The sequence below is a fragment of the Ornithorhynchus anatinus genome, chromosome 15 (genome assembly GCF_004115215.2).
Source record: "Ornithorhynchus anatinus isolate Pmale09 chromosome 15, mOrnAna1.pri.v4, whole genome shotgun sequence".
NCBI lineage: Eukaryota > Metazoa > Chordata > Mammalia > Monotremata > Ornithorhynchidae > Ornithorhynchus > Ornithorhynchus anatinus.
In genome coordinates this window covers 22,832,052-22,855,304 of record NC_041742.1, presented here as the reverse complement: position 1 = coordinate 22,855,304, position 23,253 = coordinate 22,832,052, and the positions used below count along the sequence as shown (strand labels likewise).

Genomic DNA, 23,253 nt, shown 5'->3' with positions numbered 1-23,253 from the left:
TCAAGCACCCCACCATCTTTTAGAGTTTAGAATAACTACCTCTTGCAAATATACCTTAGATAGCTTACACCTTAGAAAAGCAGTGTGGCCTCGTGGATAGAGCCCAGGCCTGGGAGACGGAAGGACCTGGGGTTCTCATCCTGGTTCTGCCCCCTGTCTGCTTTGTGACCTTGGGCGAATCACTTCACCTCTCTGCGCTCAGTTACCGCAACTGTAAAATGGGGATTAATAATACTATGAGCCCTTTGTCAGAAATGGACAGTGTCCAACCTGATTAACTAGTGTCTTCCCCAGTGCTCAGTACAGTGCCTGCCACATAGTAAGCACCTAACACCATTAAAAAAAAAACAAACAACATTCACAAGGCCTTTTGAAGATTTTACTTTCCAAAACAACTCACAAGATGAAATTGAAGAAATGGAAAACCCCCCCACAGGAAATGACCACTGGAATCTCGGTTTCTGATACGGAGCAGGACTTGTACAGTGCAGTTCCTCAATGTTGGATAGGGTTAATGAGGAAAAACCTCTCTGTGACCCAGCTGGCAATAAACAGGACAATGACTAACCCTAAATACTCAAGGGAAGAAGAGGTTTTTTACTTCAGAGGCCCCTCTACTAACCTTCTTCGTTTAGCTGGTGTAAAACGGACGGTTGTGACGGTAGGCCCCAGGGCCTCCCTCGATTTAGGGATGGCGTTTGAGATTTGAATGTGTCTTTTCCCGCTCAGTTTGTTTTCCTCACCTATGTGCTCGGAGTGGCCTGGCTGGGCGTGTTTGGTTTCTCCGCTGTGCCCGTCTTCATGTTCTATAACATATGGTCATCGTGCGAAGTCATCAAATCCCTCCAGACAAACGTGACGGCTTCCGGCGACCAGATCTGCGTGGACATCAGGCAGTACGGTACGTACCGAGTCGCAGCGAACCTCTTCCCTCACGTGGGCTCGAGGGCAGACAGATGGAAGGGGAGGCCTCGAGAAGCAACGTCGGGGACCAGTGGCCGAGCTGTTGGCCGGCCCGGGGCCGGGGCCGACCCAAGAGAAAAGCCAGTGCTGGGAGCAGGTGTTCTTTCGGTCCATTTCCTACTCCTGGCTCTTGCTGGAGTCATTGTTGAGAAGCAAGTGAGAGAGTAGGGGCCTGGGAGTCGGAAGGGAGTCGGAAGGTCATGGGTTCTAATCCCAGCTCCGCCCCTTGCCTGCTGAGTGACCTCGGGCAAGTCACTTCTCTGTGCCTCAGTTCCCTCATGTGTCAAATGGAGATCGAGACTGTGAGCCCAAACGTGGGACAGGGACTGTGTACAACCCGATTTGCTCGTGTCCACCCCAGCGCTTAATACAGTGCCTGGCACATACTAGGTACTTACAAATACCATAATGATTATTATTAGTAGTACTAGTAGTAAGTGCTGAGCATTTTGCCGGTTCCTCGGAGCACAGTCGGTGTAGGCAGATCAACTTTTCAAAGCTCCAGGGCCCCCCGCAACAGCATTAATAATGTTGGCATTTGTTAAGCGCTTACTATGTGCCGAGCACCGTTCTAAGCGCTGGGGTAGACACAAGGGAATCAGGTTGTCCCCACGTGGGGCTCACAGACTTAATCCCCATTTTACAGATGAGGTAACTGAGGCACCGGGAAGTGAAGTGACTTGGCCAAAGTCACACAGCTGACATGTGGCCGAGCTGGGATTTGAACCCATGACCTCTGACTCCAAAGCCCGTGCTCTTTCCACTGAGCCTCGTTGCCTCTCAGCGTTCCCACCACCTCCTTCAGGGACCAGGTCTCAGTGCCGGCCAGCCATGGCCGTGGCTTTCACGGTCAAGTGGATGAGCTTGCAGATTATTCTGAAAACGAGCCTGGTCCCGCAAACCCCTCCCAGTGCCCCAACCAGTGACCCAGGGTGGCTCAGCGGGTGGGGACCCGTAGTCTCAGATGGCGAGAAATCATGAACGAGCAGGACGCAGACAGGAAAATCAATCCATCACAGCAAGTTGTTTTTCCTGTAGCGCTCCCCCAAACGTTATGGCGCTTCTGTTTCTTGTGAAGCCCGCTCCTCGCCGCTCTTCTTCCAAAGGCCCTCCAACCCCTCTCCAACACAGGTGAAAAGTGAAGTAGCCACGAGTCCAAGCTGATTTTCCCAAATTTAAAATGGGATTGATGTCAATCAGGGCTGGATTAAGACCTCAGGGATCCCAAGGGACAAAACCTGCCTCTTCTCAAACCTTGGAGTGACCATCTGGGAACCTCCCCCCCCCCCCCCCCCCCCTTCCCTACTGGGGCTGATTTTAGTCCCTGGATATTTCCTCTCAGAAGGGAAGGCTGGGAAGGTTTCCAGGACCGGCGAATCTTGGTTCTGATATGCCAAGTGGCTTTAATGTAAATTTTTTCCATGTCAGAAATATCACTTTTGGCAGTACTTTTTGGCATTGGCTGACATTTGGAGACATCGTTTTGAAAATGAATCTGTGGGGGGAGGGGGCGGGGAGGGGGTAGCGGCAGCATCTCACACTGTTGCAGTCTTAAAATGTAACCAAGATGTGGCCTTCCTCCCCCTCCCTACCTTGCAGAAATGTTTCAGCTCCTAGCATCCTCTCGGGAGTGGGTGGGGAGGTTTCAAGCACGCTTAAAAATAAAAGCCTGCGTAGGGTGTAAAAACCTGTACCAAGAGGAGAGTTATGGCAGATCAATTTAATAGTCCCAGTTGCGGTCTTTCTTTGCTTTTTCAGTACTGGGTACAGGGTCTGCCCTAAAAGCTTCGAGATCGTAGCCCTCCATTGGTTTAGGGTTTTCTGTGTATTTTAAGGCAAATGTTTGAGCTGCAGTCTCTACTGCCAAATTACTTCTGTTTGAAGATTTTGCTTTTCAGAAGTAATTAATAGACGTGGGAAAGGAATGTCATTGCCAATGCCTTATTAAAAAGGCCCCTCGGCTCCAGTAGGCGATCGATGGCTTACGGTAAAGGGCTGACCTTAGCGTAAAGGTTGTCCAGAAGGCAGCTGGAAGAAGAGTCAAAATATACCTCCAAAATGTGGCTTTCCTTGAAAGAAGGCATTATATATATATATATATATATATATATATATATATTCAAAATGGCAGGGACACTGTTGTTGTCGTTCTCCGGCTGGAGGAGGATATAGAAATGATTAGGTTTTGCGGTTTGCTCTAAATGTCCTACGGCTGGGCTCTATTGTTGCAGGTATCATTCCTTGGAACGCTTCCCCGGGAAGGGCTTGTGGCTCAACTCTAGAGAGCATCTGCAACACTAATGAGGTACATCTGCTCTTTCCAACTGTGGGCTTCGGCAGGGGTGGGGCGGGAGCCAGAGAGGGAGAAAATGAGCCAGATAAAAGGACTAGGTGTTGGTAGAACTTCTCCCAGGAGCGGTTGGAGGCAGTTGAGTCTCATGTCCAAGCTCGCCAGAGAGAATGGAACTACTCAATCAGTGGTATTTACTGAGCGCTTACTGTGTGCAGAGCACTGTTCCAAGCACTTGGGAAAGTACAGTTCAATGGCGTTGGTAGACACGTCCCACGAGCTTGAGTCTGGAGGGGGAGACAGATGTTGACGACGGGTCTCAGGACAACGGCCGGTGGATGCATCCCGTGGGAACCAGGAAACGGGAACTTGGAAGGAAAATAAGCCTTGCCTTCCCTGGGGGCCTTTTCCCCAGCATGTCAAGTCCTGGATCACACCTGGTATCTCCCTGTGCTGTTCTCTTCTAGTTCTACATGTCCTATCACCTGTTCATCGTGGCCTGTGCCGGAGCGGGGGCCACTGTCATTGCACTGGTGAGTAGTGGTCTCTGACTCCCCCACCTTGCTTACCCCACCGCCAAGAAAAAACCACCACGTTTTCTTCTCAGCTTATAGCATCTCGTGGGAAAAGAGAAAAAAAAAAAAAAGGAAAGCTTCCACTGTGGGAAGTTGCTCCACGCTGTGGCTTGGAGTATTAATCGCCCATCTTGGCTCTGTGTGTGGGTTTCCTGATGAGGACAATCTGGGAGGAAACAGGCAAACATATGCTTCAAGTGCTGTGGCCTTTATATTTGCAGCTCTAAACGGGCTCACTCAATTTTAGGTTTCTGCGGCCAGTAAGGAGGAGGGACTCGAGTTGGTTCACTTTTCGGCAGGGACGACGAATGGGGAGAAGGGCCGCCGCTGAGTATCGGAAACGAGCCGGGCCCCAGATTTCACCCTTGGGCCCTGCCCCCTCGAAGGGTCCCGGCCCGCAGTCTTGGGGTCTTCTGGGTAGGTGGCTGCTGCTCCCGGCTGGGAAAAGCTCAGGCAGCGGAGGTGGAGAGGGGCCGGTTGCTGTGAAATGGGCTGTTTCTAGAAGATTAGGGAGAGAGAGAGAGAGAAGACAGTAAATGGGCCACGTCCTTTTTCAGGGCATTGCCGGTCCAGCCTTTCCTAACTCAAAGTTGCAACACCCTTGTTAAGAAACACCCGAGGCTCCTCTCGGTATTTTTACGGCCCCAGCGGGGCCAGGACCGTAACGCGGGGCTTTGACCGAGGCCCCGACGGCGGTGTCGCTTGATGGATTGGAACGGGCAGTGGTATCTGATTTGAAATAGACCGTAGGTTCTTGGACCACCACAGATCCCGCTCCTTATTTTACTAGGAAGGATCTGGGCTTCGGTCACATAGGGGAAGAAGGGGAAGAGTAAATGAGCTTGAAAGAAATGTCAAAGGCTTCAGCTGTCAGCCGCCTCTGATCTTACCGTCCTGTATTTTGTTCTCTTCCACCAGCTGATCTACATGATGGCTACTACATATAACTATGCCGTTTTGAAGTTTAAGAGTCGGGAAGATTGCTGCACTAAATTCTAAAACGCATTAGCCCAGTACAGGCTTTAGAGAGCTGCACTGTGTACCTTGAATTACCACTGACACCCTAGACTAAAGCGGAGTCTAGCTTTTTGGAGTCTCGTTATAGTAATCTGTAAATAGCTTCAGTAAGCCTCCTTTAGCGTAGCAGAGTAATCAAGTGACTTACTGTATATGAACTACAAGTGGTGAGATCTGGCTATCTTTCCGTGAGGATTCAGTTATTTACTAATATTAGGTCAGCTGCCTTGGAAGATTAGATTTTCTTCCTTTTAACACCTGTTATTTCCTAAGAATAATCTGTAAACTAAGGACTGGAATATCTGAATGTTTGGCATCATCCCCTTTTTTTTCTTTGCTTGTTAACTGATAGCAAAGCCAGTTGAACACAATGGCTTAAAAATGGGACGGAAGAGAACGGCCTCAATCCCAAAACGTATTCTTTATATCCTCTCGAGATTTTTACAGATACATTTTAAAAAACTTAAAATCAATTTTACGGTTCCTTTGCAGACATTTAGATCCTATGGTCCGTGACTAATAAAAAGTTTCCCGAATACTTGCCAAAAATATGCCCTGGAACAAGGAATTTATATTTCTACTCTTTTGTGCAAAACAATCATTTTCCTTTTGGGACTCCCCACTTTGATAACTCAAGCATTTAAGAATTGTATTTTTTTTTTTCTGGTGCGGTAGTAACTGATTTCTCAGTAGCCAGTTTCTCAGAATGTACCGATTACTTTGCCAGGAGGAGAAATTGAGCAGATAGGCCTGAACAGCTAAAAGATGTTGAAAATCAAACCCAGGGAAGTAAGTGTTCAGACGGAGACTTTTTGAACGAAATACGATGAAAAGGAACCGGAGGCAGAATTGTTCTTTCCTCCATCAACTGTACTACTCTGGGCTCAAGCATTTGCTCTCAGATGAGAGAATGGAAGTTAGAAATATAGTTACAAAAGTTGTCGCTAAAATGTTAACCCAGAGACTGCATGCTTTGCTTATAGTTCTTAATTTTGATTTTCACATTTCATTATTTAATTTTTTCATGTTAAACTGTAGCTTTTTTCATTATTTTCACAAAATAAACATCATTTACAACTTTAGGCTTTTTGGGGGGATTTGTTATCTGCCTGTGAGAAATGTTTTTGCACTACACCTGTTTTAAAAGTCAGACACAAACTAAATGAATCATCCATGACCTTCTGCAGTGATTTAAATTAACCAACGAATTACCAAAAAAAAAAAAATTACAGAAATCTAGACACTTTGGGGGAGGGGCTTTTTTGCTAATTGTTCTGCCGGATGCTTTTCCTGAATTATTTTTGCATACTAACTCTCTCTTCAGCTTTTTAACATTAAGGAAACTAAAAGAAAAGCATGCTTGAAATTCTAGGAACTGCTCCTCTGATTCTTAGCTGCAGGCGGCTTATTAACGTAGAATAACTTTCCGGCTCTTTTTTTCTTTTTTTAAGACAGCTATTAACCTGACTAGCAGCTTGCTTTTCCTCTTGACATGCTCACTCGCCATCATGCTCACCCTTCTCTTGCAGATCCACTTCCTCATGATACTGTCTTCTAACTGGGCTTACTTAAAGGATGCCAGCAAAATGCAGGCCTACCAGGAGATCAAAGCAAAAGAAGAACAGGAACTTCAGGATATCCAGACTCGGTCAAAAGAGCAACTCAATTCTTACACATAAATGTGGGCCAGAGCCATTCGCAACAAGAGAATCCGTAGCTCTGACCGATCATCAAACGGCTGCTCTGCAGTACGGATGTCTGTTCACCCAACTAACCCAGGAGTAGAAGAGCTTCCCTCTCCGACTCCTGGGACGTGTTTCTAGGAAAACCTTCCCGTGGGTAAATCTTTTATCCTTTAGACCAGATAACAGAGGGAAACCGTAGCCATTTTAAAAAGGCAACACTTTGTCCAAATGATCTCTTATCCTTTGAGAGCGGGGGATTGACCGCGTTCGACCTGGATGGCCTCTGATCCCGTTGGGACGGAAGTCCCTCCAGCGAAGCGGCGGTTGTGTGGTAGCTATTCCCACCTGTCCTTTTAACAAAAGCTCTGAATACAAATCCACAAGCAAGGGGTGTCGGGCAAGTCCGATTTCTAACAGCTGATAGTGAGTTTCAGTGTGTCAAGAGCCGTCTGATGTCCCAACCGGCCCCAGCCTGGGCCAGGTGAATTCTCTGGATCAATCAGAGGCAGCTCTAAGCTAATGCCGAGGTGAGCCATTATTCTACCGTACTTACTATTGGAATAAGCTGAGCCCCGCAGAATCTATTTTCTAAATCAGCAGATGTAATGAAATGGTGCCACTGGTCATGGTCTTCTTTCTTGGGGGGCGGGGCGGGAAACGGTGTCAGCTTTGCCTTAAGTTTTATTTCCTTTCAGTGTCTCAGCATTTCTATAGCAGCAGAAGACCATGACTCCACGGTATTTCATTCCTACCTTAAAACGTGTTACCTTGTTAAAATGATCACAATCCAATCCTTATGAAAGGGTCTGGATAGCGAACTTGCAGTTTCCCCACAAACTATCGGTCACTAGCCCACAGACCTCCGGCCAGTTTAGAACATGATATCGAAATTGAAGCAGTATTTATTTTCACGTAGACGATTATCAGTTATTCCCTGAAATGTAAGGGTTGTTTTTTTTTGACAAGAAGTTACTACGGCGGAAGCCGTTTCCATCAAAACCCCCCCCCCCCCCCTTCTGAATCATTGTTTTCCAGAAACATTAAGTGATTATATCTATTTGGTATTAGTGATGGTAAACTTTGTGTTGTTCTTTAAAAAATGATCTCACCGTTTGGGTACCTCATCAGTGCTTTCGAAAAGACTCTACCTAATATAAAGTTAGCCGTGTATATCCATGTTAAGAGTTGAAGACTTGTGGTTTGACTGTTTCCTGGATATTGAGACGCGTACGTGTGGAAATGCATTCAAATGAAACGAAGCAAAAATGTACTTAGAAGCATACGTTTCAGGTATCGCGTTCCGTTTGAATCCTTTTTTCCGATTAAATGCCTAAAATACCTAATTTGACTATTTTTAAATAGGGGGAGGGGGAGGGGGAAAACAGGTGTGATGGAATAGCCTAGTGTTTGTTTTCCTGTTGCATGAAGGAGATTTAGATATTCCATATTTTTTACAGCAGTGCAGGTGCTGTTACATAGTCCAGTGTTCTCCGACGAGGGTTTGGGAGGCAGTGTCTTAAAGCCTAATTCTTTTCTAATTCTATGTAGCTGTTTCTGGGAGTTTTCAAGTTTTGTTTTAGTCTTAATATTTTTTATGTAAAGAGCATTAAAAATTTTGCTATGTACAAATTTTTGTAACCTAACAGTGAATCAATATTTTCTATGAGTGCCAAGGGCTTCCTGTAGTTCTCTTCAAGTGTTACAATAAATATTTGTAGATAAGAGCCAACATTTTGCGTATGCTTACTTGAAAAATGTCTAGTGGCTAGAGTGCTGGTTTGTGTTCACTTGGCTTCTGAGCACACAGAAGCAGAGCTTCTTTAGTTTTGCCTTTGGCCGGCTATTTTAAAGTAACAGTGCTATAATCAATAGGAGGGTGGTTGGGAATTAGAGAAGTTCTGCTGGAGCCATATTCCTCTGGCTTCTTCCCAGTTGGGAAGTGAACTATTATAGTTTATTTTTTTTTTTAAACTGACATTTTGTCATGCAGAGCAGCCTAGGTCACCCAAACCAGGCAAAAGAGCTAAATTGGCAGCAGGGCTGCTTTATTCCAAGGACCGCCACAGATTTGGTGAGTTATTTGAACTAAAGTTCCTGCCTGAACACTTCCTTCTGTGTCTCCTTTAGGGCTACACACCTCCCACTTTTAACTGGTGATAATTTGTAGCCATAGATGCAATGGCAACTTCATCCAGGACAGTACCTTTTTACAATTTTTACTCTTACTGATTACTTGGGAAACTTTTACTGATGATGGGGGGGACGAGGCTAAATTACTTGTGAGGCCTTTTTTAAAAATCAATCCATCAGTGGTATTTATTGAGCACTTACTATGTGCAGAGCACTTTACTAAGCGCTTGGGAGACGACAGTACAACAGAGTTGGCAGTCACATTCCCTGCCCACAACAAGCTTAGTGTCTAGAGGGTCTCTGCTAATTCCTAACCCTCCAGAACAAATTTTTAATCCATTCTTGACCATATTCCCACCTTCAGTTTGTAGTGCAAATTTCTAAAATTTAGTGTAGGAGATAGCTTAGATCTGTCTTTTTTTAAAAAAAAAAAAAAAAAACCAGTTACCTTTTTAAAATAAGTATGACATTTATCAAGGAAGACTGATTTAAAAATACTAAATCAAATAACTGCCATTGCCATCTTAAATGATGGGCAGAGATAATATTGCCAAATTCAGAGATGGTTAAGACAGGAAGGGCACGATGATTTCACGCAGTCTTCACCTTCATGCAAGTCAAACAGGAAAAAGAAAATCCCTTTTCCTAGTGTTCTGACATGCTCTGGGAGAAAGGATTAACTTGTCCTCTTGAAGTTCCAGGTAAATATTTGGATTTCTTCATATCAAGATGATGATTGCAAGCAGCGTGGCGTAGTGGGCAGAGCACGGGCCTGGGATTTAGAAGGACCCGAGTTCTAATGCTGGCTCTGCTACGTCTGCTGTGTGACCTTGGGCAAGTCACTTAATTTCTCTGAGCCTCAGTTACCTCATCCGTAAAATGGGGATTAAGAGCGTGAGTCCCATGTGGGACCAGGACTGTGTCCAACCTGATGAACTTGTATGTATCTCCTCTGGTGCTTAGAACACTGCTTGGCACACAGCGCTTAACAAGTACTATACTTTTTATTATTAATTATTACCTATTCCTATCTGGAAAGGGGTGCAATGAATTGGAAGTCTCTTCAAAAAATCCCTCCCACCGCCCTCAAAAAACCCACTGAGGTTAATCCGAATCGGCATTTGAAAGGGCCGGGAAGGCGGCTGGTCAGAGCTAGATAGTCTCACCTGCTCTCATGGCTTATAATAATGAAATGTTTCACTATTACATTGCTGGGGGAGGGAGGCCTGGCCAAATTATGGTATGAAGCATCCAACTTTCGGTGATATTGTTTAAAGAAAAAAAAAAGTCTCACACTTTTGCTTGTATCGCAGTATGAATTGGGGCCAGTGACAGGTCTGAGCCAGTCTTTGGACTTGCAATTAATGTCAAGCCAGGCAGATGGTATATGGCAGTGTTGAGCACAGCAGATGGTTAGGGAGCAGAGCAGGCAGCCCAGCGGAGAAGTCTGTGTTAAGAAGGACACTGTTTAGGACTGCTTACTTTTTTGCTAGATGGGGTAAATGTACAACGGGGATGGAAGTTCACTGATTTTCAAATGAAAGCAAACAGTACCCCTGAAAAGACTGAATAATAGCTTCGAAATTACAGTTTGGGAGGCTGAGGTCCCTAAAGATTTTGTGCTAGCACTGCTATATTTACAGAAGGGAGGTCTCCTAATATTGAAGTTGCAAACCAATACATAAGTGACGCAGAAACTGCACGAAAACATCTTTATTAAATAGTCTGACTTACTCGGGTCAATCGATATGAAGTGGTTTTCAAGGCAGCAGGAGCCTGGGCAGGAGCAAGTCCCATCACCAGAAATCATCGGGTTCTTCGTGAGAAAAGCCGGCAATGCTAGATGGAGAGAGATGGGGATTAAACCCAGGCAGGGGTTATTTCAGAAAAAGCAACTAATTAGGCCAGGGAATTAAGTTTACATTTTAGGGGGTGTTTTTCTTTTCAACGACCTCCAGGCAATAGGAAAAGGAACCCCTAATCCCCCCCAAAACCCCACACTTTATGAACATTTTTAAACATCAGGTACCTGAAACAGATGCTCTATTGGACATCCAAAGGGAAAGCTTTTCATTTAATACTGGTATTGGTTAAATAAAATGCAGTGCTTGTCTTGAGGCCTTACCTTGCATCATTTTCATTAGACAACAAAGTCTCCATGATGGATGTTTCTTCCACTTCCTTTTTTGAGTTCTGGGGTGTGTGCGAGACCTGCACCAAGAAAAATTTTGCAGTTGAGATTTTTCAAATATTACTAAATGGCAGATTGACTCTTACCATAACAAATTTAAATATTTGAAAGGTTTACCCCTTTGGAATGTGCCAATGCAGAGTGAGGTTGTGCAGTATTTTCTGATTTCAATCAATCGCAAGCACTTAAATGAAGCCCTTGTGACTGTAGAATGCTTCCAGTAAGAAATCTGCTCATAATTAATTATTTCCTTGGTGAGCTCACTGAATAAGCCAGCGACTGAACAGGTTGTCACTAAAACTTATGCTGGAAAATGACGCCTTAGGAAGCTACCGGTAAATAACTGAGGAATAAGTAAGGCCATCTTAAATATAAAAAAGTCTGACCAGTCGCACCTTGATCACGAGATACCCTTACTTCCTCCTCCCCATTATTTTCTAACAGGCCCGAGTGCAACTCTGCACCGCGTGTTCTGCCAGCATATTCAGTTACTCCCCTAAAAATCGTCCTCACCTTCTCTGCTAAACCTCTTTCTCTGCTCTGCTGGATTATTTTCATGTATTTTTCTAAAGGATTTACTTCTGCTGGTCTCCCTTCAGTTTCAGTGATGTCGACTAACTCTTCCCCCTCTCTTTCCTTTTGCTCTTCGACCTGTAATGCTTCTTCATTTAACTTCTGTAAAACAGACAAGCCGAAACATAGGATCAAGCACTACCCCCCGCCATTCAGAACTGTCTGAAACCATAAAAGCTGGAAATCAGGCAGAAGAGTAGCCCGTGTTATGACGGATTTTCAAGAGATGACTTGAGAAATAACTCAGTTGTAAGCTTTGGGATCAAGGAGAGATTCAGACAAGGTAAAACAACTTGGGTAAAATGAGTGATTTCTTGTTGCCTCCTGCCTATCTCTGGACTTGGGCTATGAATTTTTTTTAATCCCACAGTGGGGGTGGTAATGCCAATCAAGGCTGCAACCAACTCCAGTACTAAATATACGAAAGATCAACGGAGAGAAAACGCAGGCAGTGTTCATTTAAACTGTGAGTGGAAATGGACTGGGGTGGCCCTCCCATCTGATTTCTGTGATTGACAGGGACAGCACTAGTACGGACAAAGGCTGGAATCCCCCATCCACAACGATGGAGGAGCCCATCACGTGACCCGAGCCATCACAGGGTAAGAGTTTATTTGCCACAAACCCAGAGAGATCGGGTAGTGATTTTTCTCTGGGCTCTGTACGAGGTTTGGCCTCAGCTATGTGTTCTTACAGATTCTTCTCTAAGGGTCTACCGCACTGGCTGACTTCACATCGTTTGCCTGCTGTTCAGACCAGCGTGGCAGGAGGCAGAAAGGTGAAGCGGCAAAAGGCCGGGGCCGTGTCACTGGCACCTCAGCTCCTTCCTGGAAACAGACCCTCAGCTGCCAGGGAGGGACGGAACATTATGGCTAGCACCAGGGCGGAAGGGGCAAGTGACCCCGACCTGTCTCGCTACTGAAATTACCCTCTAAGAGGGAGTTCATTCTACTAGAATAAGGCATCAAATACCATTTCTTGCTCCAGCTTTTCTAGTTCTCTTTGTTCCCTCTCAAAAGCTTCCTGCCTTTCTCGCTGCCTTCTTTCTTCTCTTTCTCTCCGTTCCATTTCCCACTTCTTTTCCTTCTCTTCATTCTGTTCTTCCAACTGGTTCTGATGGATCACTTCTTAATAAAAAGGAGAAAAAAATAATCAGTAGTCAGTTCCTGGGAAGTGAACTAATGATGAACAACATCTCAAAAAACTCTCCCCAGAACTGCTGCCAGGTAGCCAATAGCTACATTTGAGTTTCATTTCTATGATCCTTTCCTGCTCCTCTGTAGAAAGAACATTAGAGAATAGGGAGCAGAAAGGAGGAAAAAGAAGCAACAAAGGTCTCGGATAATTGGTCCCCAACTAATATGGGCAGAATTTAAATCAAAAAACAAAAATTACCCCAGTGGTACAGTCAGTAACGGTGTGAAAACTGACATTACTCAAGCCTTAAAGTAGGTCTCTGAAAATAAAATCGTGCAGAATAAAGTAATGGCTGTCTCAAAAGATTCTAGATCATTTTCCATCCAGAATCAACATAAAACTTATTTTTCCCCCCCAATACCTGGGTCTTGTTGGTGAAGGAAGCGTTCCATTATGCCTTGCTGCACTGGGGTTGCTGCTGTGACATGGTTCCCACTGGCGGTATCTCCATCTGGATCTAACACATCCATTTCTAGTTGCTTTGGAATATTCCCTTCAACTAGAAGAAGTGTGAACAATTGCTTCACTATTCCCTAATTATAACAGTGTGGGAATAGCCAGTCTTCATTAAACTGAAGCCAGCATATTCATTAAGCAGCCTCTCTCTGCCCCCCCACCCCTAAAATGCACATTCATAAAGACAACACTCCACTTCACTCATAATTACAAGGTTGGCTGCCTTTGAATGCAATTTTTTTGCCCACATATTTATTTCTCAAGATCTTCTCATCATTGAGAAATGAATTCTCTTCACAAACATCCGACATGTCCACCATAAGACACACTTAAAACGCAAATTTACACGGATTCTCCATCAACGCGCTGATGGAAGAAACCACGAATTTAACACAATGCAATATTTAAATATGCTCCTCTACAGGGAGTAAGAAAAGTTTCAACATGTCAATTACTTTTTCATACTTTCTGTATGTGTTTTCTTTACTAGAAGCAAAATAACCGTGTCTAATTCCCACCTGTATATTCTTTCCCAGCGCTTCATACAGTACTCTGCACTTAGTAAATACTATCACTACTAGGAAGACCAACACTGGAAGTTGTACAGCAGACAGTAGGAAAAAGTTGGCCTAAAGTGACGCTGTTTAAACACTGACAAACTAATCAATGCAATTTTGTCACTCATCAGACCAATCGGCACAAGGAAGAAGTGGAGGAAAGATGTACAGGCCACAGTCCCATATGCAGATGACAGCACCCCAAAAATCAGGGTGGCAGGTAGGCCATTGAGAGTCATTAATAGAGGTAAGGGAAGGCAGCAGCCCGAAGAGTCAATCCGGTTGTCACATTTCATCCCTAGGATCTCACCCCCTTCTCGGATGGTACCACCTCCACCAATCAGAGCTACTATGCTCAGGAGGATGTGACTCGGGGTCAAGAGGCCTGGTCTAAACTGACCGAAATGTTTCAACTGTTAAGGTGATAAGTGCGCTGGTTTACTTCTGAAAACACTTAACGAGAGATTCTTTTTCTCTCTTGCCATCTATATGCTTTCCTGATATTTCTCTACCGTTGACAGATTGTGATATGCTCTTTTTGCCCTCCCTTTTTCTTGCCTGGATTGGAAAATGCAATTTATAAGCTGCAGAAGGGAAGTAAGTCTTTTAAGGGCTATGGCACCGGCCAAGAAGGAAAATGGAGGTTTAATTAGTCATTTCTGTAGATTAAGGAAATGAATCTGATCACACTTGAAAGCTGCAGAGGTAAAACAGTGGATCTCCTAAATCAGGTTTTTTTCTTCATAACATTAACTGCTTAATTAAACTTAAATTCAAGCTTACTTATTGAGCATTTACTATGGGCAGAGCACTGTACTAAGCACTTGAGAAACCACAATACAACAGAAGTAGCAGATGCGTTCCCGGACTAAAACGAGCTTACAGTCTAGAGGGGGAGACAGACATGAATGAAAAGTTACGGTATGCCCAGCCCAGAACTTGGAAATGGCATGTAGAAGCACGTACATTTTATTGAACACTGATAATCTTCCTTCTTTGCTTTAGCTACTGTCTATTTTACCACCGGTTTTCTGATCTAGTGCTAAAATGCAGAAATCTTTTTAGAAGGTGAGAAACCAGACTAAACGGTAAGGGTTGGAACATATTTTACCATCTGATCAGACAGCTTCAGAAGAAAAAGATAAGAGAATGTTCCTCAATCTAGAGTATTTATTGGGCATGCTGTGTACAGAGCACTGTACTAAGCACTTGGGAGAGGGCAACAGAGTTAGTAGATAGGATCCCTGCCCTCAAGAGAAATTAATACATGATTGCCCAGGTTCTTAGGTGGCAAAAAGTTCTGAAGTGGCAGATGCAGTGAATAAGATCGGGGGAGATGAGAGATGAATTAAGGAAGGCCTCCTGGAGGAGGTGTGATTCCTGAACATGGAGCAAGTGAGCTCCAGCCAGACGGGGAGGGGGAGCAAGAGTTAGTGGCAGGAGAGGCAAGAACAGGGCACGGTGAGCTTGTCCGAAACAAAGCATGTGAGCTGGAGTAGAGCAGGAGCAGAGAGTGGGTAAGCAGTGTAGGGAATAGGTGATTATGTGCCTTACACACAATAAAGCCTTAATTTTGTCCCCAGATAGAGATGTCTTAGAAGGTATTTGTTCCATGCTTTACTGTAGGAGATCTGGCTAAACAAACATCAGGTGATCTAAATTTTCTATTATTAAAATAATTACCAATTACTCTTAGAAAAGTTACGTTAAACACTTACATTCAAGAGAAGATTCAGGGTCCTTAAGGTCTTCAAATCCTAGCATCTCTGGTTTGGAAAATTCAGTTGTGTCTTGCTCGACTGGCTTTCGAGAGAGACTGGAAAGAAGGAATACGGGTCCATGATAAAAAGTTGAATCAGAGTAGTATTAGTGATATTTATACAGGATTCACAATATGCAAAGCGCTGTATCGTTTAATACCTAAAAAGGCACGATATGATGCAGGATCCTCTGAGCTGGTGATAATGCTTTACAAGCCCATTAAATTTTCAAGTCTCCGCTAGCCAATGGGAATTTCCAATAAAAATGTGTGTGGATGCTTCACTGCCATTCAGAACTGAAATCCAATGTCAAATTAATGTCGGTTGGGTCCCCACAACTTTCCCTTCTCTGAGCCTGCCCCAAGAATTCTCGCATCAATACGTTGCTCCGATGGACAGCCTCTTGGCCCTTTCCCACCTGTCCCCAACCCACTGTTGCCTCAGGAAGCCTCCGACGTCCAGACTGGCTCTAGAAGGAAGAGCCACGCTACCAGTTCCCCTGGACAGCAAGCAGTAGTGTGGACTTCCTGGCCAGGCAAGAAGCCTCCAAGAGAAAGCACACACAATGGACCACCAGCCTTGACGTCACCAGTTCAACCGACCGCTGTCAAGACCATCGGGGAGACGTGTCGCCAAGCCCCCTTTGTCTTGAAAATGAGGCAAGAAGTGCAATGGCTACAAGGCAGGAGGGAGGTCTGGTAATTCTTTTTATTGGTTCTGCGGTCGGTCTGGTAATGTAACACTGTAGTCGACCTGCTTTGTGGCAGATTTTTTTTCTTCCCCAGAAAGGACTTCTTTTGGATTATCAGATGAAAAAGTCTGATACTAGGCCCATTGAAGATATACCATGGAATTAAGGAGCACTGTAAGAAAATTTTAGCACAAATCTGTACAATCTACTCTTTCGCCTCTAATGACAAAAATGTCTGTTACCACCCTAAGTCAGGCATTAATGGCATAAAGTTAAGAAATAAAATACCCGGCCCCCCCAAAATCCATTCAGCTACCATGAAGTTTTGATCATTAAGTCATTTTTATAAGTCAGGTTAAATAATTTACAAATGACTTAATGAAGAAGAAAATGTGATTTTTACATCTACGAAAGAGCATCAATTATAACATTTTACCATTTAAAGCCTCAACTAAAATGAAACTGTGATCTATTTCCAAATATTACCTGGTGGTATTTACTACCTGCTTAGCTTTCTGAAGATCTGGGGGGGGGGGGGGGGGCGGTGTTTAAGAGGGAGCTCTGCCATTAACCCCTCCCTCCCCGCTACCCGCAATCTCCACTCTCCAGAGTGGGACTTGAGTGGACTGCTGCAGCTGCTTCACCACCCTTCGAAGTACACTGGGCCCAGTCCCTCTTTGCACCTTTTTGCTTCCCTCTTCCCCCCAGCTCTCTGGAAGGGGCAAGGCCCCCGAAGCCTGGGACCCAGAGTTCTCTGGAGGGATTTGATTCCTTGCCCCAAACTAGAAAGATCTGTTGCCACACAGAACAGCAGGCAGAAGAAGCCAACGGGCAGAATCTCTGCCAACAGAGATTGTGGCAGGCAGCTGCCCATGACAGACTTCTCCCCCTGTGGTTAGGTGTTCCTTAACAACCTCGTGCTGAACATCGGCACATTTGGAACGGTTGATATTTTTAGTTTTTTGAATTTTAGCCGATTTTTTTTCTTGTTGCGATCATACTATTATCGTTCCATGTTTCTAGCCTCCTCCGCTTAGACTCGAGGCCTGAGACTGTGTCTTCATTGAATTGATGTAATCGCCCCAAGTGCTTGGTCCTAAGCTTTGCAGTAGCAAATACCAGTACTAATAAGATTAATGTTTTCAATCTCACATTCCAAGGGGAACTGTAGGGTAAACAAGTGATGACAGCTTCCTCCACGGGGAGACATTTTTTGGACATTCAAATGATTCTCAAAAGCAATGTTCAAATGAGAATTTTCATTAAGTATGGGTCCATAAAATAGTAATTGTTGCAAAAAGATTAAAATCACTAGGTATTCAGCTTGCTAAGAAAGGAATCTGGACAGACTAAATTTATGTTCTGTGATCCTAATTAACTATGTGAACAACTAAGCATAACTCCAGTAAAAGCTAGTAGCACAGAGGTTAGTAAAATTTTGAAATAAATGATGTACAATTATGGAATAAGCAAAGCACGAAGTTAATTTATTTTTTCATATTAATGTCTTTCTCTCCCTCTAGACTGTAAGCTTGTTATGGGCAGGGAATGTGTCTGCTAATTGTTGTACTGTACTCTCCCAAGCGCTTAGTACTGTGCTCTGCACATAGTAAGTGCTCAATAAATATGACTGGTTGATTAAAGACCAACTCCTGTAACCTCTGTGTATTGAATTTGCATGGATATCAATGGGATTTGGATCCCTAGGTCGAATCAGAGATATCTGCGGCTTCCTACATAAACTGTGCTTATGTGGATAAAGGTCAAAATAAAAATGAATGACTTTGGAGTTTAATAGCAGAAAGAAGACTCTTGTTTTCAAATCGGTGGAAATAATGACAGCCGTAATTACACTGAGAGGTGGATGCAGATTTAAGAAAGCCTTTCAGAGCTACCTTGGACAAGAGGATGCTCTGGGGCTGGCCCTCGGAGGGCACCCTGTGCCCCCACCAGCTTATGCTACTGCCATGGAGGCAGCAGTTGCAGCTAAGACTCTGGCGTGGACCAGTGAGGACTCACAGGATACTGCCTTCCAACTGTTTTATTTTCTTATTGTAATAACTGTTCACTTCTCAGGGTCGCACCTGGAGAGTTTCCATTACTCTACCAGTCTCCACTGCGGGAGGAAGAGTCAAGCAGAGGCCAACCCATTCCATTCCTAGCTTGGTCTGTGGCTAGAGAGTGGCGGGCGATCTGCTACAAGTCAAAACTCACCTGTGCTGGGCAGCAGCGGCACGGGAGACAGTCGAGGGTGGAGACTCAGGTTTACTGCGCAGAAAGAGGCAATGGTAAACCACCTGGGTATTTTTTTTATCAAGAAAACTCTATGGATACGCTACCAGAGGGACTGCAGATGAAGGTGGGGCGTTGGACAAGAGATGTGTCCATAGCGTTGCTATGGGTAGGACACAACTAGACAGCATAAGACAACAACAATTATCTTCAAGGCAAGAATTCTGTCTACTACATTGTACTCTCCCAAGAGCTGTGCTCTGCACACAGGTACTGGATGTATACAATTGACTGATGGACTTGAAAGAAAAAAAAAAGTTACAAATGGAGTGGTATTGAACAGGACTGAGCCTGATCTTATTATGTAGTATTTACCACAGTGTTTAATAATGTGTCTAAGTTATTAATAGCAATGAAGAACACTCATTAAAAAGAATCAAGCCTAGTGGCCTGTGACATAATTAGAATTGATTTAAACTCCAAGTCCATTTTGGTAGTGAAAATTCTACGAATACAAGTTTTTAAAAAACTGACTTGGGGAGAGAAGAAATTGGATGAATCTTAAAAAAAAAAAAAAATCAATCCTAGTCCTTAACTATAGCTCTTTGGGGAAAAAATATCACTCCCACAAATGTGCTCATAATAAATGAAATATGGAGACAGTGGGAGAAAATTACTTTGAAAAGGTTTTTTTTTTCCTCAGCTAACTTCAAATTCCTGCTAATGGCTTTTGTCTTTGAGAAAGGTGCCATTTTTGGTAATGCCTATTAATATGTTCAGTATATTTTCCTGACTCAAAAAGCTTAAGTTCAAAAAAATAAGATGGGAACTAATTTACAAGTTTTACCAAGATCTACTCATAATGCAAATCAATTTATAGAAGGTTGAAAGCAATTACTGCTCGACCGCTATGCACTGAAAAACCTAACTCAAGGCTCAAAATTTTTTAAGTAAAATGAGATTTAAGTGAAGCCAAAAGGGAAAACAAAATGATATTACTTTACCCCAATTTCTGCTCCTGGCTGACTGGTCCAGAAGGCAGCGAGAGACTGGGAGCTGAAGTGGCAGAAGAAAGATGAGCTGCTCTTGGAATGGGAGAGGGGGGTTGGCCAGGGCTGGGATGAGGAGTGGCAACATAGGATCCGCCGTTACCTGCAAGAGGATAACACAATGTAAGCTCAAACACTCTCTCTCTTTCACTTTGAGATCATCTATTGCCTCAGAAGGATACTTAGGAACATAGGACTAAAACACTGCACATCCCTAGGGGAGAAACATTTTGAAATTTTTTCAGATCCTACTAGAGTGAACCTTAGGCTGAAGGTTTTTTTTATATTTTAGAAAGAGTAAAAAGGGAATAAAACACCCAGAAACTTGTATCACATGTACATTAGAAAAGCCAATACTGAGTATGATTTATGGGCCATCCTATCCAAAATTCTGACTCCAAGAGAGGCGACCTCATGCTCAGGGTAACCTTGTAAAAAGCTGTCCCGGCCCCTGACCAACTTGGAACGTAGCATGGGCTGTTAAGTTGTTTCTTCTAGGAACAAACAACAAAACTGATTAACAGATCGCAGAAGAGGAATTGAGCTAAAATGATATTTTTTCAAGCTAGGGATATTAACTGCAAACCACACATCCATTTCTACAAAGAGCAGAAGCAGAACTGCAGTTTTAACCCTACTGAAATCATTTCTGTACCGGTGTTACAGTGCAGTGTTCCATTTTGCTCTCACTCGAATTAAGCCAAATGGCTTAAGTTGAGGACAGTAAAACAGACTCCAACCAAGACCTACTCTTTCAAAAGGCTGTGGCTATCAAGTGCTGCCAGGTTTGCCGTCATTTCTAGAGAGAAGAGAGGTTATGTAGACTTCCCTATTACCTAGTATCTTACAGGCACAGAAGATTATAGTGAGAAAGGGGCTTACCTTCTAAAAACATCTGGTTAGCGAGGCTTCTCCTTGCTTTTGGGAGTGGAGTGGAAGAAAGGCGTCTGGGAGAAGAAACTCTCCTTTGTTGAGGAGTTAGGTTTCCTGTCAGTGAAGCATGTTTGGCACTTCCAATATCATTCAAGCCGCTGTGAGCCAGCTGCTCTGAGACAAATTTATTGTCGACGAACACAGTTCTTTCTTGAAAGTTCAAGGGCACACTCCTGAGTGACTCTGGTAAAAGTGAAGGGACTTGAGTCTTAGCTGGTAGAATGCTGACAACTGAAGCCTGAGTAACTCTTTGTTGGTAATTTCTATAGGCTTCTTCCAAAAACGCTGCCTCTTTCTCTAGTTCCTTTACCCGGGCCTTGGTATTAGCCACAAACTCAAGGTCAGAATCGGGGGAACTGCTTTCAGTCCTGGTACGGGAGAAATACCTGGTTCTGGGAACACCATCTTCCTGAACAACAGGACCAGACAGAAGTCGATTCTTCAAGAGATCGTCGCCATCTGTATAAATATCATGAGGTACGATCTTGTCACGTGTAAAGTCAGTTACCGAGCGATCGACCACAGAGGGCTTTGGGTTGCGATATACTTCATTCTCTAGAGCTGTGGAACAAAGAGAAAAAGAATGAATACAAGAAAAAAAAAATGACACGAAACCTGTTAAGGGCAAAAACGTGTCCTTTTCTGAGAATCCATATTTACGCAATTTGAAAACGTGAATAGTACTGAATAGGGACCCTCTCAGGGTCTCACCTGGTGAGTTTCCAGTACTCTACCAGTCTTGACTAGGAGAGGCAGAGTCAAGCGGAGACATTCCCATTCCATTCCTAGCTTGGGCAGTGGCTAGCGAGTGGAAAGCAACCTGCTACAAGTCAAGACTCCCCCGTGCTGGGCCACAGTGGCATAGGAGAGTCGAGGGCAGAGGTCAGTTTTACTGCGCGGAAGGAGGCGATGGTAAACCACTTCCGTATTTTTACCGAGAGAACTCTATGGAACCACTACCCAGAACGACGGCAGATGGAGGTGGGGCGTTCTGGGAGAGATGGGTCCGTGGCGTCGCTAGGGGTCGGAGACGACTCGACAGCGTGAGACAAGACTGAATAGGACATCTGTAGCCAGTGGTAAGTGACTTGAAAAAAGTTCAATCGGTATTTTTCTCATTCGGTTAAGTCAGAATATTAGACAACATATTGACCACTTTGGTAAAGCCATTGTTCATCTACTGACAAAGTATGTAGGAAACCTAAGCCTGAGCTACAGGTAAGTCATCCAAGTCCTCTGCCCTGCACCTATGAGCTGTTTATCATTATCAAGTAACATCTGAGTACTGATTATAGCTGCAGATATGGCTCTGAACAAACACAAAAACATAAGGAATACATACATCCCACCCAAGGGCACCTGACTTCTCAATCACTAAATGCTCCTTTGAAGAAAGGGGAGAGCAGCGTGATAAAAGCACTATCCCAATTTTCTTTGCCAGCACACATTTTGTGCCTTCTTTTCAACATGTCACCATCACCAGCTTCACTCCTTACTTTTTGAGCAGAGTAACTCTGAAACCATCAATCAATCGATATTTATTGAATTCCTCATGTGGATAGGGCACTGTGCTACGCATTTGGAAGAGTACAACAGAATCAAAAGACAGCAATTGAAAGAATCAAAAGGAACTCGCAGGCTGTCAGAAGTTTTAGTCAAGTATGCATTGCTCATTCAGTTTAATAAAAGAACAAAGGCACGAATTTACCTAGACACAAATATATTGAAATAAAACACAGAACTGAAAATCTTCTCCAGATGAGATTAGATCTAGCATGAGGATTAGCAGCTAACATATATACTAAAAAAACCAACATTTTCTGGTGGATCTTGTGGTAAAATTCTAGGCTTTTCTATTGTAAGCACCTGGGGGATAGGGATCATGTATTCCAGATCTATTGAACTGTATTGTCCCAAGTTCTTAGAACAGCATTCTGCATACAGTAGGCGCTTAATAAAAATCCACTGATTTATAATTAAACAATCTTTAAATTATCAAATTGATTTCCAACTCCCATAATACCAAATTTGAGCCCCCTCTACAAGAGAATATACTCGTTCCTGGGTTTAAAAAGAAAACATTAATACACATAATTGGGCATTCCCCAAATACGGTAGGGCATTTCGTCTAGGAAACAAGTTTTACTTGGCTCCTTCCAGAATTTGGCCCAGTAAAGATTAGGCAATATTTCAATTAAATACACTTAAGACCACAATGATAACCTTTAGAAATCTTTAAAACTTCTTCAAACCTGTTTGTGTTTGCCTCAGTTGCATTTTCAAGTCTTCAACCTGCATATTTATCCTCCGTAAAGATGTTTCAGAGTCTAATAATTCGATCTTCAGCTGTGCACAATGCTCAACCTGAAAAAAGGTTAGCATAATATTATGTAGGTATAAGTTTGTGTGTGTACTGCCACACATACACCACATCCCCAGTCACTGAGTAATTCTTCTCTATCGTTTTAAAACAAGTGAAATCACTTGATCGAGAGGTTTGCGCGCCTCCAAAGATCTGTCACTAATTAAGAAAAGAAAGGCTAAGTCACCTCATTTTGTAGCTGTTTTTCCAGAACTTGTTTTCGGGTTTCAAATTCCTTCTGTTCAAGTTTTCTAGCATTTTCTGCTCTCTTTAATTCTGCTTGTAAGGCCACATGCTCAGCTGATGGCTGAGTTAATCCTACCACAAAAAGAATTTTCATCAATACTAACGGTATTGGAATTTTCTTATTTTAGACCTGTGAGCCCCACATGACCCTCTCCGGGTCACACCTGGAGAGTTTCCAGTTCTCTACCAGTCTTGACTACGGGAGGCAGAGTCAAGCAGAGCCTACCCACTCCATTCCTAGCTTGGCCAGTGGCTAGCAAGCGGAAGGCAACCTGCTACAAGTCAAGACTCCCCTGTGCTGGGCAGCAGCAGCACGGGAGAGAGTCGAGGGCGGAGACTCAATTTT

At 43.8% G+C, this 23,253-nt stretch overlaps 2 protein-coding genes and 2 non-coding genes across 13 annotated transcripts in view; 3 read left to right on the top strand and 1 right to left on the bottom strand.

Annotated features, from left to right (window-relative positions):
• The window catches only part of GPM6B (glycoprotein M6B), a 100,154-nt gene extending 91,895 nt beyond the window's left edge, over positions 1–8,259 (top strand). For 5 of the 6 annotated variants that reach the window (XM_029079781.1, XM_029079778.2, XM_007670406.3 and 2 more), the window contains 4 exons: positions 730–901; positions 3,195–3,268; positions 3,721–3,786; positions 6,375–8,259. In XM_029079781.1, the coding sequence (XP_028935614.1) occupies positions 730–901; positions 3,195–3,268; positions 3,721–3,786; positions 6,375–6,524 (462 nt within the window). In that variant the 3' untranslated portion in view covers positions 6,525–8,259. Of the gene's footprint in view, positions 1–729; positions 902–3,194; positions 3,269–3,720; positions 3,787–4,746; positions 5,928–6,374 lie in introns of those variants that run through there. The other variant, XM_029079779.2, reaches the window with a different exon arrangement.
• Positions 4,021–23,253, bottom strand: part of OFD1 (OFD1 centriole and centriolar satellite protein) — a 46,667-nt gene continuing 27,434 nt past the window's right edge. For 2 of the 5 annotated variants that reach the window (XM_007670408.2, XM_029079775.1), the window contains 9 exons: positions 22,849–22,979; positions 22,552–22,663; positions 20,249–20,860; positions 19,322–19,469; positions 18,300–18,353; positions 15,353–15,450; positions 12,983–13,120; positions 12,397–12,551; positions 10,973–11,526 (listed from right to left, as the gene is read on the bottom strand). In XM_007670408.2, the coding sequence (XP_007668598.2) occupies positions 11,173–11,526; positions 12,397–12,551; positions 12,983–13,120; positions 15,353–15,450; positions 18,300–18,353; positions 19,322–19,469; positions 20,249–20,860; positions 22,552–22,663; positions 22,849–22,979 (1,802 nt within the window). In that variant the 3' untranslated portion in view covers positions 10,973–11,172. Of the gene's footprint in view, positions 4,327–10,342; positions 10,500–10,785; positions 10,872–10,972; positions 11,527–12,396; positions 12,552–12,982; positions 13,121–15,352; positions 15,451–18,299; positions 18,354–19,321; positions 19,470–20,248; positions 20,861–22,551; positions 22,664–22,848; positions 22,980–23,253 lie in introns of those variants that run through there. The other 3 variants (XR_486435.2, XM_007670410.3, XM_007670409.2) reach the window with 3 other exon arrangements.
• Positions 18,152–18,289, top strand: LOC114817121. Its single transcript, XR_003764971.1, has one exon. It is a non-coding gene; the product is annotated as a small nucleolar RNA SNORA7 (small nucleolar RNA).
• On the top strand, positions 20,993–21,130 carry LOC114817119. The gene has a single exon (XR_003764970.1). It is a non-coding gene; the product is annotated as a small nucleolar RNA SNORA7 (small nucleolar RNA).